At 43.2% G+C, this 15115-nt stretch overlaps 1 protein-coding gene across 1 annotated transcript; it reads left to right on the top strand.

Annotated features, from left to right (window-relative positions):
* The first annotated feature begins 9215 nt into the window (after positions 1-9215).
* On the top strand, positions 9216-13848 carry SDF2L1 (stromal cell derived factor 2 like 1). Its single transcript, XM_076352879.1, has 3 exons — positions 9216-9409; positions 10282-10478; positions 12498-13848. The coding sequence occupies exons 1-3, from the start codon at positions 9241-9243 to the stop codon at positions 12774-12776; spliced, it is 645 nt and encodes a 214-aa protein (XP_076208994.1). The 5' UTR covers positions 9216-9240; the 3' UTR covers positions 12777-13848.
* The last annotated feature ends 1267 nt before the right edge of the window (positions 13849-15115 follow it).

Genomic DNA, 15115 nt, shown 5'->3' with positions numbered 1-15115 from the left:
CAGAGACTAACCGTCCTTCTTGGCAAAGGAAGAACCATCAGTTTGTGGAGACATAGAAGCACAGCTCAGTGGAGGGAATTCCACTGCTTTCACACCCAAAGCTGAGGTATGAAACATCTGTATGTGGGGGCATGAACACCTGTGTAGCCAGTGGTTCTCCGTGTCTGTTTCCTCACAAGGAATTTGGAATCAGTGAATCGAGGCAGGCTGCAGCCCTGTTGATCTTTAGGCTCTTATTGATTGCAGTCCACGTAGCAAACTGCTGCAGAACTTTGGAAGGGGAATGCCTCTGCCTCCCACCTCAGATCGCTGTGCAGCAGTAAAAATGTTTCCACTTTGCAGGGGCAGCTAAGATTTGGATGATTGTAAGGGTATTTCGATACTTTGAAGGAGGAAAATAAAAGTAGAACGGGTGGTAGCAATGTTATTCACAGAAGAATTTGGTTCCTAGGCTGTGCTCTCCCTATCGGCCCTGAAATGGGCAGCATGGAGACTTGTGCTGGATCTGGAGTGGACATCAGCTGTCCATCACTTTCTAGAGCTTACTCTTCCCTGGCATGTAAATGAACACTGACTAGAGGAAATTACGGTGAGAGCTGGAGAGCCTTCTGCCCCCTTAGTGACTCCTTTCTCATCAAAAAATTATATGGAATGAAATTCCAAACAAATCATGCTAAAATACTGTAGAGAACTTTCTAAATCTTCTTTCTAGCAATTCGTGTGAACATTTCCATCATTTAGTAGTTGTATGTCTCTGTTACAGAAAAGTTTTTGATGCTCTGTAAGGGTTTCCAGTGCCCTTGGCATTTCAGAGTGGCTATTTGTGCAACTGCTACTTCCTTCCCCTTCTGGGAGGTGAACTCCACAGCCTGCCCACATTCCCCCAAAGCTTCACTTACTGATGAGGGCTATTACTGTAACAGATGAAATCAGCACAACTCTGAAGTAATGGCATGAATCAAAAACAAGTATCTTCTGCCTTTGCCAGTGCAAACTCTGGGGTTTTCCGCCTCTTTCTAGTACAGTCAATGCTGCTTGCCTCAGCACAGGTGAGAGGCACTACATAAGAATCTTGAGACAAAGCTTGGCTTCTCAGCCATCTTAACTTTTTTATGCATTTCATGCTATTAACGGTAACATCCTTCTTAAATATTGAATGCAGTTCCTGGAGGCTTTTCTTTTCTGATTTCATTCCTGTTTATCCAGCTCTCTTTCCTGTGACTGCAAGCAAACACTCCCCAGCAAGCAAATCTTGCTACTGTGCCACATCCCCCTCAGATCCCAGCACAATATTTCCTCTGCAGCCTGTGTACCCCAGCTGGCTGCCAAAATAGCCCTTGCAGCCAACCCTGCATGGTCCGGAGGAAAGTCTCTTACAAATTCAACCTGGAGCTGAAAGGTGAGGCAGGCTTCCTCTGGCTAGTGTCTCCTCTTCAATGAAGACATGAATGAGAATATTGGCCAGCATTTCTGGTTGAGTTGCATCAGCCAGGACACATACTAAGCATAGGCTGCATCTTCTAGCTTAACTGAAACAAAACACAGCCCTACCTTATCTTAGTCACAGAAGCCAGCAAGAGCTCTCTCCATCCTCAAGTGCTTCACTGGTTTTGAGCTTGAATTTCTTTCCCTGAACTTAGAGTTATTCAGTAGCAGATTTAGAGGTTTCCTGTATTTCACAAAAGCATTTCCTAACAATTAATGCTTCCAACAAGCCATCTGTTGACATAAAAAATATATTTTCTTTTTCTTGTTCCCTTGGCTGTAGTGAGTTAGTTCATTTGGGATTACAATGGTAGCACAGTAGGACTTGGTTTGTCTTTTCCTTGCATGAAATTTTGTTGAAAGTGTGAATTGTAAAAGATGTTTGAATGAGGCAAAGTAAAATCTATTTTTTAAATGAAAGGGTGTTAAAATTTTCTTCTCTTCCCCAGCGTCAAAGATTTACAAAATCTTGGAAGTTCAGTGGCTTCTGTAGAAATGTTTAAATTAAAGCCTTTTCATCCTTCTACTGAGGTCGGTTTTCAGAGGAAACAAGACATTTGTGTTCACGCTGTCAGCGCCTGTCTTAGTCTCCTCTTCATCGCAGTGGGATGCCTTGGCCAATTCCAACCTCCTTTGCAGCAGAGATGGAGGTCCTGCAACAAGCCAATGTAGCATGTGGCTCTGAGGCTGCAGTCCCCTAAACGATGTACAGCCCAGGAGCAAAACTGGCTGGTCAGTCGGCCATGGCAGGAGATGGAGGGCACTGCGGTGAGGCGTAGCGCAAAAAGGAAAAGAAAATGAGGGGGGTTTTGCAGAGGTTGAGGTAGGCGACATGCAAGAGTGCTGTAGGGGCATGTGTTCACTGGCTGTAATTTTCAGCATCTGAACTGAGTGAACCTGAATAGAAGTGAAGAAATGTAACAATGAGGAGGGCTGGACTGCAGGTGCCCGGATTTCCTAAAATTCACAGACATGACCAGCCTTGGGTGAGACAGAAAAACGGGTTTCCTTGGTCTTTCAGGAAACCTGTGCTGTGTGTGGCCAGGGCAGGGGTGAGGGTGTGGGCCAGTGCTCTGAGGGCACCGGACCCAGGGTGAGGGTGCAGACCCGCGCCCGTGAGGGTACGAGACCCGCTGTGGGGCACAGCTCGCCGGTCGGTGCCCGTGCCCCCTGCGGGCGTGCCCGCCCGCACTACAATTCCCGGCGTGCCGCGCGGCGGAGGCGGCCGTTACGCTTGCGCAGCGCCTGCTCCCGCCCAGGCAGCGGGCGGGAGGCTGGCTGGGTAGGAGGTAGCCGGGCACGTGGGCGCCATTTTGTGGCGAGGGAGAGGTTCTCTCTTCTAGTATCGCTCGCAGTAACGGTAAAGAGGAGCCCGAAAAAGAGCAGCGTGTTCCCTTTTCCCCTTCCACCCAGCTGCTGAGCAGTCCTCCAACTGTGCGGGCTTCCCTGCCAACGTGGGTGTGTTTGACAGCGACTGAGAGGGTCTCCCCTGGAGGGCTGGGCCTGAGCTCAGGGTAGGTAGGGTGTGCTGCTGTAGGACAAAGCAGGGACGCTTCTGCTCCCGTCCTTTTCTACCACATGTGGCTTAGAAAGCAAGTGGAAAGAGCAGTTCATGGGCAAATCTGGGTGTGCACAACGGCAGGGTGTGCCAGATGGATTGGCTGCCCAAATCCCCAACAGGGAGAGGATGTGGCGGGTGGGTTCTGCCCAGAGGTAGCTCTTCTAAATCCTGGGTGCAAGCACTGTTACCTGAGATGAAAGCAGCAAAGAGAATTGATTCAAAATTAATCGTATGATGTTGGATAAACACACCAAGATCCCGTGGTTTGTCCCCTTACTTGTGACTTGCGATCTGCTCCATATAACTGCTTCTTCCATCCTGCATCAAAAAGGGTTGAAATCCCCAAATTCTAGGGTACATCTGCTAAGAGTGCAAAGGCTTCCCTGCACACCATGTAAGACCGGCTAGGCAGTATACCTGTCACCTTCCCTCTCCCTTTTTCTGAAATTACCTGAATTTACACCAGTACAAAATAAGATCCATACCTGACAAGGTGCATGGTGCTAGCAAGGTGGCAGAAAGTGAAAGGCAAAATTTGCCATCATGACCTTATTATTAACTTGACACTTGCATTAAATTACGGTGTACTGTTAAAGTACCAAACTCAAATCCTCCCTGATGCAGATAGCAGGCCTCTGATCTTCAATGAGACTATGTATTGCTCATTGATAGTGAATTTTAATCCACCTTCCCATTTTTCAGAGGGCTATTTTCCTCCTGCTGCGTTTCCTTCAAAGTGTCTAATGTGGAGTAAATATTTGAATATGAACTAAGCTACAGCATCTGTGATTTCTGACTGGGTTTGAGACAACGTAAAGCCTGCCCATTCCTATTCCAGATGCCTCTTTGCCCGATGTTGAGGTCTATTAAATATACAAAGATACCTGGTCAAAAAAGAGTTCGGACAGGGAATCCTTCTACTAGACAATTAAATGATGGGTACAAAATAGGTACTGTTTAACTGTGGGGATTGACAGCTTAACCTAGACCATCTGATTCCAGTAACTGATTGCATCAAAACTCAGGACTTCACTTTGCCCTCTCTGGAAGTTACTATACTATCTGGAGCTCATTTCTTGGTATTTATGATAAAGATACCTAGAGGAAATGATCTCTAGGCAGAATAACACATTTATTGAGGTCAAAAAGGAGCAGATGTTATAAAAGTTGCATAGATGTTCAGTGGAATTTTCAGAATTACATGAATATTTACCTACCATTGAAACAGATAGATGTCTAGAAGTTTTTCAAATCCCATTAAGCACAAAATTGTTTTAAAAGCTGCCTGAAATGATGTAACATACATTGCATTTTTACCTTCTTATACTGAAATAGAAAGTTAGTCATCAAAACTACAATTCCAATCCATGTCTACAAATTCAAAATAACTTCCTCAGTTTCAGTTTACACTGTCTAAGCAAGAGCAGAGTTAAGCCTGAATCTGATTTTGACAAGTGTTGATCAGGAGCCATTAAAATAAATTAAAGATGTCAGGGGCAGGTCCTCATGTTAAGAAAAAAATAAAAAAAAGAAAAAGCTATATTTTATGTATAAAGTATTAATGCATAAAATTTTTAATCATTGTCTTCGATTTTATTTTTTTGACATCTGGAAATAGTTTGCACTTCCTCTACTTCTAAGCACTCTGCTTCCTAAAGGTGTGGAGTGGGGAAGCAAAGAAAGTAAATTTGGGAGGATACAGGTTTTTCAGAAGTCACGAGGAGATTGTTGAGTTTCCTGTTGAAAATGCAGTCAGACACACTTTTATCTAACTGTGAAAAAATACTTTCAGATTGGCTTGGATTTATGTTTGTTCCTGTTACAAAGGTACACCTTGAGATGATGTTTGGCTTCAGAAAACTGAAGGGCAATGGCATAAGGCTATCAGCACGAATTAATATGGCAGAAGCAAGGAAATCTGAAGAATTCTTATAAATCTCAAAAGCTTACATCAGAAGTGGGGGACAAAAAGATTTTGCCTAAACAAAAAATGAGTATCAGCAAAGAAGTATTAACCAAGAAACCCATTCGCCAAAATATCACTCCTCTGCCAGAGATGACAGAACTACTGCCTCCAAAATTCCCTGAAAGTCTACCATGAGAGGTAGAAGACTCTCTAAAGCAGGTTACTGCTGAACTTTTAAGAGAAACAACCACCTCTAAAAAATCTAGCCGTACAAATGATAGCCAGGGAGAACTACCTATTTTATCAGACAGGGAAGAAGAGACTGCTGTAGAACCATGAGTATTCCGTGTCATCTCTAAAGAGTTCCTTCTACAAAGGAGCTAGTGTTACCAATGAGAATATCGGGAACTCCTCAACAACATTACTACACATGAAGTTAATCTGGCAGATCACTTACAGCGATTGTTGTCGTCTCCCAGCATCACTGAAAGCACCTGGAAAATCTCAGCTGATTGAATGGAAATGGACGATAATTCTTTTGGAGCTCTGAGGAGAGATCCCATCTTCTTGAAGGACTAGCTTCAGTTAGGAGAGTAGTTGAGAGATGCTGTCAATGTTACCAGACACAGATTGCCAGGACTCTGCAGAACTTTCAAGGAAGTCTGTCCTTCCTTAAAGACTACAAACAGAGGGCAGGAATAAAAAAATTATCAACTCTTCTCCCCCAGATGAAAAATTCTTCAATTTAAATATGTATATGTTAATACTTTTTTTTGTCAAATGTCCTCTGCTTATTTACTTACTCTGCTTATTCTTACACTATGTTTATATCTACTGAATGCAAAAATCTGGATAGCTGATTTTGGGTCTCTAGTCCTTAAACAACATGGGCTGAGTGATAAGAAACTGTGTAATTCTATAAATTTTTGTCATTTCAATTTCTCCCTGGGTGACAGTATTTTATTGTTATTACTACTGTTTGCTATTTGTATTATGTGTAGGGGTCACAGTTAGAAGAGCTCTGTTGTAAAGCATGCCAATGGATGCAAATGGTTGATCTGAAGTGAGGTTCATAACCATCAGTTCATCTGTGTGGGGTGAAAGGAGACAGAAAGAACCACAGAATGCTTACAGGCCTGATTCTCTACTGTTACTTCCTTGATTTCAGTACAGTTCATCCTTATTGATAATCGGAGAAAGGACCAGATGCAGAGAAAAGTCAGTGGAAGAGCTCATGTGGTCTTTTTTTATATCAGGTACTAATATCTTCAGAACTGGGCCCTATATATTTTGCCTAAGGTTAGTGACAATCTGAGAAAGAATCCAGGCGATGTTACTGCAGTGTTCTCCATAAATCAAGGGCTGTCTATACCCAAAGATGCACCAGTGCTTTTTTGGGTGTAGATCAAGCCCAGGAGTTGCCTGCTATGCTACCTTAGTTGTCAGTCACTGCTTTTGTCATGCAAAACAAGCAGAAAGCTTCAAGCTTGTTTAACAAAGGCCAATATAAAAAGAAGGAAAATCCTTTTCTATAATATGTTGCTTTGGGCCAGCATACGCCCTCTGAAATTTTCTTGTGCCACAGATTTCTCATTCCTGTATGCTAAAAGCATTTGGTTCTGCCAAATCCACTAAAACCTGTTTTTCAGGGAGGGCCAGGTTATACCTACAGGTGCACCTGAGTGGAAATGGTAGGCATTTTCAAAATCCTTGAAAATCAAGTGTGCACAAGGACTGCAGGGTTAAGTGATTGAAGGCAGAAGGCATTCTAGTTACATTTTACATTCTCCCCTTTTACAGCACTTTGAATTATTTTGTTTGTGTGCATAAACAAGAATCATAATGAGATACCTATCAAAAAAGCTGATGTTTCCATTACAAATGTGCACTGTCACATAATTTCTGAGGCAAGTTTACCTGTAATTTACAGCAGTCTACTAGAAACAATAGTGGGCCCTGTAGCAATGAGGTGGCTGTTAATTGCCACGGGTGTTTGGCATTGATGGGGTTCTTTGTTGGCAACCGTTCTAACCCAATTATGTTTCTAAAGTAGGACTGAAAAGCATTGTAGGGAGCACCATGTAAATGGCACTAAATGCACTGAGACTGAGTGACCTCCCAGAAAGATAGACAGGTGCCAGCTAAAGCCCCATATGATTGATTTTCCACGGCTAAAATGGCAACCACAGACATCTGGTTTTGCCCCATATATAATAACAGCAGCAAATGCGAGCTCTTGTCTTAGTTAGAACAGCAAGGCTTCTAAGAATGACGTAGAAATATGGCATTTGACTATCAATGGGTGATCTTTTGGTTTTCTGTGAGCAAACATTTATACTTCCAGCATTAGGAAATGAGTTTTTAGTCCTCAGAAAAACACACTGAGTCTGTGTGTGTGTACACGTGCACATATGTGACTGAGGTTAGGACTTGGTCTTGTTTTAATGCAGGCCTGATGTTTAAGTCAGAGATTTTTCTTAGATGTAGGTATAGCTATATAAAATGGGCCAAAGCCAGCATAAAGAAAACTAACCATTCAATTGAGTGGTATCACATGGGTAGGAAAAAGCCTTGCAGATCCAGAACTGGTGGAAGAGAGAGAGTCAGCTGAGCATCTTATGATGTTTCCGCTAGCCAGCGACACTAATGTGCTTTCTAAATCATCCTATAATAGAAAGTGCAGTGTTGCAGTTCTTTGCTGTTGCACACGCAGAATACCATTGTTACAAAGACTGAAGTCCCAAGGCAGGTGCCCTTCTACCTGTTTCCTTGCTGCTAAGAAGGTCAAAAGCTTTTGCTCTGTTAAATTACTTTGTATTCCTGGGAGTGTTACACCAGACTCACACCAGACTGTGATGTGATATATGGGTCAATCCAATGAGCAGTTTCAGAGGCAAAAGCTAATGTACTATGTAGGAGTTCTTGTGTCCTTTGTCCATGGCTGCTTCCTATTGCTAAAGGAGACTTTTTTTTTTTTGGGGGGGGGGAGGTTCTCCAGTCTGCAAAAGTATGCAATGAAGGACAGTATGTACATTAATTTATGCAGCTTTTATACAGAATAGAGCTTAATAATCTCTTTTTGTTAGAACTTCACAAGAGACTGAATCACAGGTGAACTTCCAGATCCAAAAGCAAAGATGTGATCACTACAGCTTAATGACACAGCAACCATTGTTAGTTCTTCTTTGTATACTATTTATGCCCTATCATCAGAAGCTCTAATATAATCCAGAAATGACTGGACCAGTGGTATATTGTCATGCAAGACAGTTCACTACCATGAATTTCCTTTATTTTTCAACATTATGTTACATTTGTCTGTAAATCCCCAAAAATGGGGACATATTTACACAACTCTTAAGAGCTAGAACTGCAGGGAGGAGCAGACCTAAACATGCCACCTGCCAGCTCTGAGGTAGAAGTGGCCTGAATGCAACAGCATGGGCTGATTGACCTATTTGTGCCAATTCTGGCTCCCTGAGGCTGTATCTAGACCATTACCCATACCTGAGCTAGTAACCTTAGAGCTGGTTTATGTCTGACAGTGCTCTCACTGTGAAGACATTTGTTCACCCCAGGCTCTGATGATAATTGATTTACCAGTCCCACTTGCAGCATGTTTTCTCCCAAGGCCCTTAACAGTCAGTCACATTGACCCAGCTAGTATTTTTCTTACAACCCAGACTACACGTTAGATGAGAGGGCTGCTGCAACAAACCTGGCCTGCTCTCCTCCGACATAAACCAATTCTCAGCAAGAGCAAACTACAGCGAGAGAAGCACAAGGATTCCTGTCAGCGCTGCCCCGGGGCGCTCAGGGCTACCGCCTGCTGGAGGGCCCGGCAGCCGGGGGTGACAACGCTCCGGGCTCGGGTGAAAGGCACCCGGGGGTGGAGGCACCGCGGACCCCGCTGGATGCTGGCCCGGCCGACGGGACCTGTCCAGGGGGCTGCGGTCCCGACCCAGAGCGGGGATCCGCCTGAGGCGCCGCTGAGGTAAAAGCGCCGCGGTCCTCCCCCGCGTCCTTCCCTGGGAGGTGCCACGCCGCTTGCTCTGATTGGTCACCTTTTTTCCCTTGGCCCAATGAGCTTCTCCTGCTGGGGGACCTGCCGGCGGTGAGGTCACTAAGCCGTAGCCCAATGCGAGAGCGAGGCCGAGCAGAGGGCGGGCGGGGATTGGCCGGCCGCGGTGCTGGCGCGGGACGATTGGCCGGACCCGCGGAGGGGGTGCGGAAGCGCGCTCCGCTGAGGGCAGCGGAGGGGCGGCGGTGCCGGCCGGGCTGCGGCGCGATGCGGGGCAGCTGCCGCCTCTTCCCGCTCCTGCTCTTGGCGCTGCTGCGCGGGCTGTGTCACGGCAGGGAACCGGCGCCGGGCGCTGTTACCTGCGGCTCGGTGCTGAAGCTGCTCAACACCCGCCACAGCGTGCGGCTCCACTCGCACGAGGTCAAGTACGGCTCCGGTGAGCAGGGCCGGGCTGGGGGCCGCCGCGCTGAGGGGCCGGGGGCTGAGAAATGGCGGGCGGGGAGCCGTGAGGGGGGCTGGAAAATGGCGGGAGCTGGGAAGCGCTGGGGGGGACAGGCGGTGAGAGGGGTAGGAAAATGGCGGGGGGACAGGCTGTGCGGGGGGCTAGGAAGTGGCGGGGGGACAGGCGATGAGGGGAGCGGGGAATTGGCGGGATGGCAGAGAAATGGCGGGAGGGGGCCGGCAGTGAGGGGTGGCAATGAAGGAGGAGGAGATTAGAGGTTGCTGAGGTCCGTGTCCCTGGTGCAGAGGGAGTAGCGGGCCAGGGCTGGGGTTGTGGGATGCGCTGGAGACCGGGCAGCCTGGCAGGGAGAGGAGGATGCTGAGGCCTGGGGTACAGGAAGATGCGGCTGAGCTCCGCAGGTCCTGGAGTGGGGGTGTCACAGGGATGCTTTGCCCTCATCCCTGAGGTGAGCCCTGTTCTGTGTCTAGGGCCTCAGCAGTACCTTCCCAGCATCTATTCTGGCAACAAGGCTGCTGGTTTGTTTGGGGACACAAAGAACTTCATAGTATTTTTGAGAGAAGTGGGATGGTGTGAATAGTATCCATCACGGATCAGACTTTCTTCTCGTGTTCACCATGAACTTTGACAGTTTGCACCTACTAACACATGCTGTGTTTAACTTCTTCAATCTGAAAGATTATTTCGTACCTGCATTCCCATTGCAGTCAGTAAATGGACTGTGAGAATTAAACGTCTCTTAAACAGGAAGGCATGAGAACATTAAGGCAGGTTTCTTTAGTTCTTTCAGGACTTTTTGAACTGGAGAAGTGGCTTAAGTCTCCTGCCATTTAATTCTATTCAAACAGGAAGCGGGCAGCAGTCAGTGACAGGAGTTGAAGCTTCAGATGATGCTAACAGTTACTGGCGGATTCGTGGGAAGAGTGATGGCAGTTGCCAACGTGGAACAGCAGTGAAATGTGGGCAAGCTATACGACTTACCCATGTTAACACAGGAAAAAATTTACATACTCATCACTTCCCATCACCACTCTCCAATAATCAAGTGAGTTGTTTTAAATCTCAAGCTTTTGTATAAATAGTGCATGCTATTGACAAGATTCTCTCCAGTTTTTCATGTTTTTGAAGAATCAGGCTTGGGTACCAGCTGCCAGAAACAGTATGTCTATACATATCCACAGTTCAAGTATATGCTTTTCTGCATCTTGGAATAATGTATTCAAGTTCTTGACAGAGGTAAAATTTAATATGTACCGGTATTGGTATTTCACAGTAGTTTTAACAAATCTGCATTATTTTTTTTTCATTCTGCACCATTGCTACTGGGAAGACTGTTCTGAAATGTTTAGCACTTTCAAGGCATAGGAGGCTGGGCACCTCCCTCAACATTGTGAAGATTGCTCTAGAGCAAGGCAACTAATCCTGTGTTGTAGCACTAGGCATTCCTATATCCAAGTTCCTTGGTGATCCAATCTATTAGTCTCAGTCATCTTCTCACTATCCCTATTTTAGTTCACTATTCTTATTTATCTGTCCTCCTTCCACAGGAAAAATGGATCTGCTCTCACAATTGTATTTATTTATCATTTTGTACCTGTCTAGAAGAGTGTAATTTCTAACTGTAATTAGGTCCCAGTCTTGTCCTTGAAGAAATGCTTCTCCAAGATTGAAAATCTCTCTTAAAATAAATAATGCAAACTTGTTGGAAGTTTGTCATTAGCAGTCATTTTAGTCTTCCTTCAGGCTATGTAGATAGGCCATTACATTCAAAGCTGGAAGACCTGACTCTTTGTGAAAAAGGTTTATCTTTTACCATGAGTAAAGTGCCTGAAACAATAAGGTCCAGTTTTGTCTAGGGTATCTAGGTGATCTGGTTATTAAAACAAAGGAAGTGATGGAAAAATAGTATTTCAGAAGAACTATTTAAAGAACAGATTGACTCTAAAACCTTGCCCCAGTTTTCATTTGTCAGTTTAGACAATTTGAATAACAATGTCATTAATGTAAAAATGTTCAGCAACTGTCATTGTGTTTCTTTGTTTTTGCTATGTGTTTGCACAGCGTCTAAGCGAAAGGAAAATTTGCATGACTTCCCAGAGATTGACAGGACTGTGTCTTATGACATTATTGAAATATGATGTAGTTATGAACACAAACTTTTATTTCATATTCCTAACAGAAGTTGGATTTTCAATTAGTATGTTGTCTTTCACAGTTTTTGGACTACATAAACTTGAATTAACATGACCCTAAAATTTTAGGTTGCTAGGTACAAACTATTGCAGTTCTATTTCAAGTTGTTCATCACTTCTAGTTATCACATTTTTAAGAATTAAAGGCTGTCTGGAGTCCTAAACAGTTGGTGCTTAGCCTATCCGGTTTCTGCAAACACTTGGAATTTTTTTTAGTGCATAATGAAATCTAATCTCTAACTTTTGTTTCAGCAGGAATTCATTTGCTTTAATGGTCTTCTTTATGTTTTTAAAGAGCTATTCAGCTGCCTATCTGAAGAAAGAGTGTAAACCAGAATAGTTGTTGACCGAATTGTAAGCTTGGTATAATTAAGTAAAAAAGGAATACGAGTACTTAATAAGCTAAATTGTTGGGACTTTGTGATTAAAAACACATGCTGAAAAAAACCGTTGCAATGGTAACTGAAGTTGGTCATACTACAAGACTAAATGTCTGCAGTTACAAACTTTTTTGAGTGGGGAAGATTTGCATCAGCATTAGTGTTGTTTCTTTTGAATTTTTTTGCAGAAGGATTGTTCTGATCTCTGTGCTTAAGTCCTCTTTCATTTCATTTGTAATGTATGTTGGGGTTTGTTGGCACGTTTTGCTCAGGTTACATGTCGGAGTTTGGTGGCACTTTGTGTTCAGATTGTAGTGGTAGAAAGTTACTGCTTCTGGATTTGATAACTGTTGACAAAGCAATGCAACAATGCTTTTTCTTTCCTCTCCATCCTTGCCTTTAAATTCTGCTGACTTTGCGGTTGATATTTTTGTGTGTGTATTGGAGGTATTTGCTTACATTTTCACTTCAGGAAGTTTGTGTCTCTAACAGGAAGTAAGTGCCTTTGGTGATGATGGCGAAGGAGATGACCTTGATATATGGATTGTGCAATGCAGTGGGACTTACTGGGAGCGGGAGGATGCAGTGCGCTTCAAGCACGTAGGAACGGAGGTGTTCCTTTCAATAACAGGGGAACAGTATGGCCATCCCATTAGAGGCCAACGGGAAGTTCATGGCATGCCTACTGCTAATCATCACAACTATTGGAAAGCAATGGAAGGAGTCTTCATCAAACCCAGTATGGACCCTGCAAAACATGATGAGCTCTGATTTGACAGAGGATCCAAAATGCTTCAGCTTACTCCAGTGTTCGGAGATGCTAATCCTTGGTCTCTTATAAGTCCCGCCTTGCCTAAGTGACTGACTTTCTGTATTACTGAAGGGCATTAGTTCATTCTAGGAATGCAGCGCTTCTGTGGGGAATGGCATCTGCCAGGTTCAGCCATTGAAATTTATTTGGCGAAATCCTTTCTGAATTTTCAAGCTTAATTGACGAAACTAGTTCATACATCTGTTAGTTTTCATTGTCATTTGTTTTGCTTGTTACTTTTTCTCAAATTCAAAGGAAATGGAAAAACTGAAGTAATACATTTGTGTAGTCCCAAGTACAATAAAACATTGTATTTTGTAATCTTTTTCCAATTATAATTAAATATTTGGAAACTGATTTCTACTTCTTAGTGAGAGAATGGTATTAATGAGGAGATGGAGTAAGTCTAGAAAGGGAAAAATACTCTCAAATATGATGTCTTTTGAATGGCTTGAAGTCATCTATTCAGCCTTCCAGAAAAACGAGTTTCATTGTGTACTGTATTGGAAGAGTTGAAAATATTGTGTACGTTGGAGTAAGAAGACAGTTTTAATTTATTCACTTTCTCCAAGAAGTTCAGATTTTCTGGTAATGGTGATACTGCTAACTGTCAAATGGTAAGACTGCTCTGCTCTATGAACTGGTGCAGAAAGCTACTGTTTGTTTAATTACTATTAGAATTTTATAAAATTCCATGTGGTGCGAGGAACAGTTGAATTTGACTTATGTTGTACTTGCATGTCACTCTGCAAGATCAGTATGAGAATCTAGATGAATAAATAGTGGGGCATATACCCGTGTGGGGTTTTTTTGTGTAAATCCGTAAGAAGAGAAAAAAGAACCTTAGACAATGGTTTGGTCCTGGGTTTTTGACAGAATGGTGTGCTCTGGAATGCTAGCAAGGAATCTTCACTAAACAAGTTATGAATTTCTGTGTTCCTTTCCCTCTGTGAAAAGAGAAGAAAACTAATTCTTGAATGTGTTTGTTACACGTTGTTTCTGGAAATACTGATTAAAATTCAAAGTACCATACATTTTCTATTTGCTTTAAACAGAGAAGCTCACAAAATGAGTGTGAAAAGTCAGAAAATTTGGATGTTCTTGTCTCCATGTGTAAATAGTTTACTGATTATGGTCTTAATTAGTCAATCAGTTAAAGAAGCAGGAAACTGATTTACTGCTTTTACAGCTCCAGTCACGTGCTGCAGTGTTAGAGAGAGTGTTGTGTTGAGAAGGTGCAACAGGCAATTGCAGTTAAGCTTTATAAATATACCTGCTGATACGTGCTTCATACTCTGTGATCCCTCATGTGGTTGTACTGTACGGGCTAGCTTCAGGCTTTATTTAAGGGTTTGCTACTAGTGAAGATCCTTCATACCCTATGGAACAAGGAAACTCTGTAACAGTTGTTTTGCATACCTGATTATTCTTCTTCAAAGAAAAAGGTAAGACTGTTTTTCTATGACTCTTAGTTGCATGCAGGTATTTAAGGATTATGAGCATTTTGGAGAGTAAGTAGACTAGCTTTTGCTGCTTTGTATTAGAAGTAAACTTTTATGTGAGGAATGTTTCAGGTTCACTGATATTCCTGACTAATTGGTATTGAAGTTGTAGCTATAAAGGATAACTATTTAAAAACAAAACAAATCTTCTGCATAAAAAGCTGACTTTTTTTTTTTCTTTATTAAAAAGGGGGGCTTTTCTTTTTCAAGTTGGTATATGAGTAAACACAAAAAGAGTGGTAGCATTTGGCAGGAGGGAGAAATAATTTTGGCAATGAGTTCTCTGTCACTAAGAGTCACTATGCTTTATGCCTAAACCATATGGGCTTAGTGTTTGTGCACCTGTGGAATACGGGGTTGGCTGAGAAAGGGTAGAGCTGTGTGTCTCACCTCGGTCTGTGTGCCAGGTACTACCCCTACCCAATGTTTATCTCTGCTTGGATGTTTCTGTCCCTAGCAAAGGTATTTATCAGTCTTATTTATTATGCTTGAGTGGGATCTCACTGGACCTTCCTCTTTCTGTTGTGGATTTGAGCCAAATTGGTTTGGTGAGGCTGAGAAAGAACTGATTTTCAGTTCTTACTGCTTAATTTCTAACATGATCTCAGTTTTGAAAACGTGTACCTTCTGTTCCCAAAGAACCAAGCTTCCCCACACACATGTATCCATGAATGCCTTATTTAAAGACATACTCAACAATCTTCCTGTGAATTAAGTTTCTTTCACTTTTGATTCTGACCAAAGTGTAAAAGTTATTTGGCTTTAATATTTCACTTGTGCATGTGTTACAATAGATT

The sequence above is a fragment of the Aptenodytes patagonicus genome, chromosome 15, assembly GCF_965638725.1.
Source record: "Aptenodytes patagonicus chromosome 15, bAptPat1.pri.cur, whole genome shotgun sequence".
Classification (NCBI taxonomy): domain Eukaryota; kingdom Metazoa; phylum Chordata; class Aves; order Sphenisciformes; family Spheniscidae; genus Aptenodytes; species Aptenodytes patagonicus.
The sequence above is the reverse complement of the archived record's forward strand: the minus strand, read 5'-3'. Positions and strand labels throughout refer to the sequence as shown.

Excerpts from the sequence above, each read along its gene's own strand:
- SDF2L1 (XM_076352879.1), top strand. The coding sequence starts at position 9,241 with ATGCGGGGCAGCTGCCGCCTCTTCCCGCTCCTGCTCTTGGCGCTGCTG. Across the intron at positions 9,410-10,281 it reads CGAGGTCAAGTACGGCTCCG|GAAGCGGGCAGCAGTCAGTG; the intron begins GTGAGCAGGGCC and ends CTATTCAAACAG. Across the intron at positions 10,479-12,497 it reads CACCACTCTCCAATAATCAA|GAAGTAAGTGCCTTTGGTGA; the intron begins GTGAGTTGTTTT and ends TGTCTCTAACAG.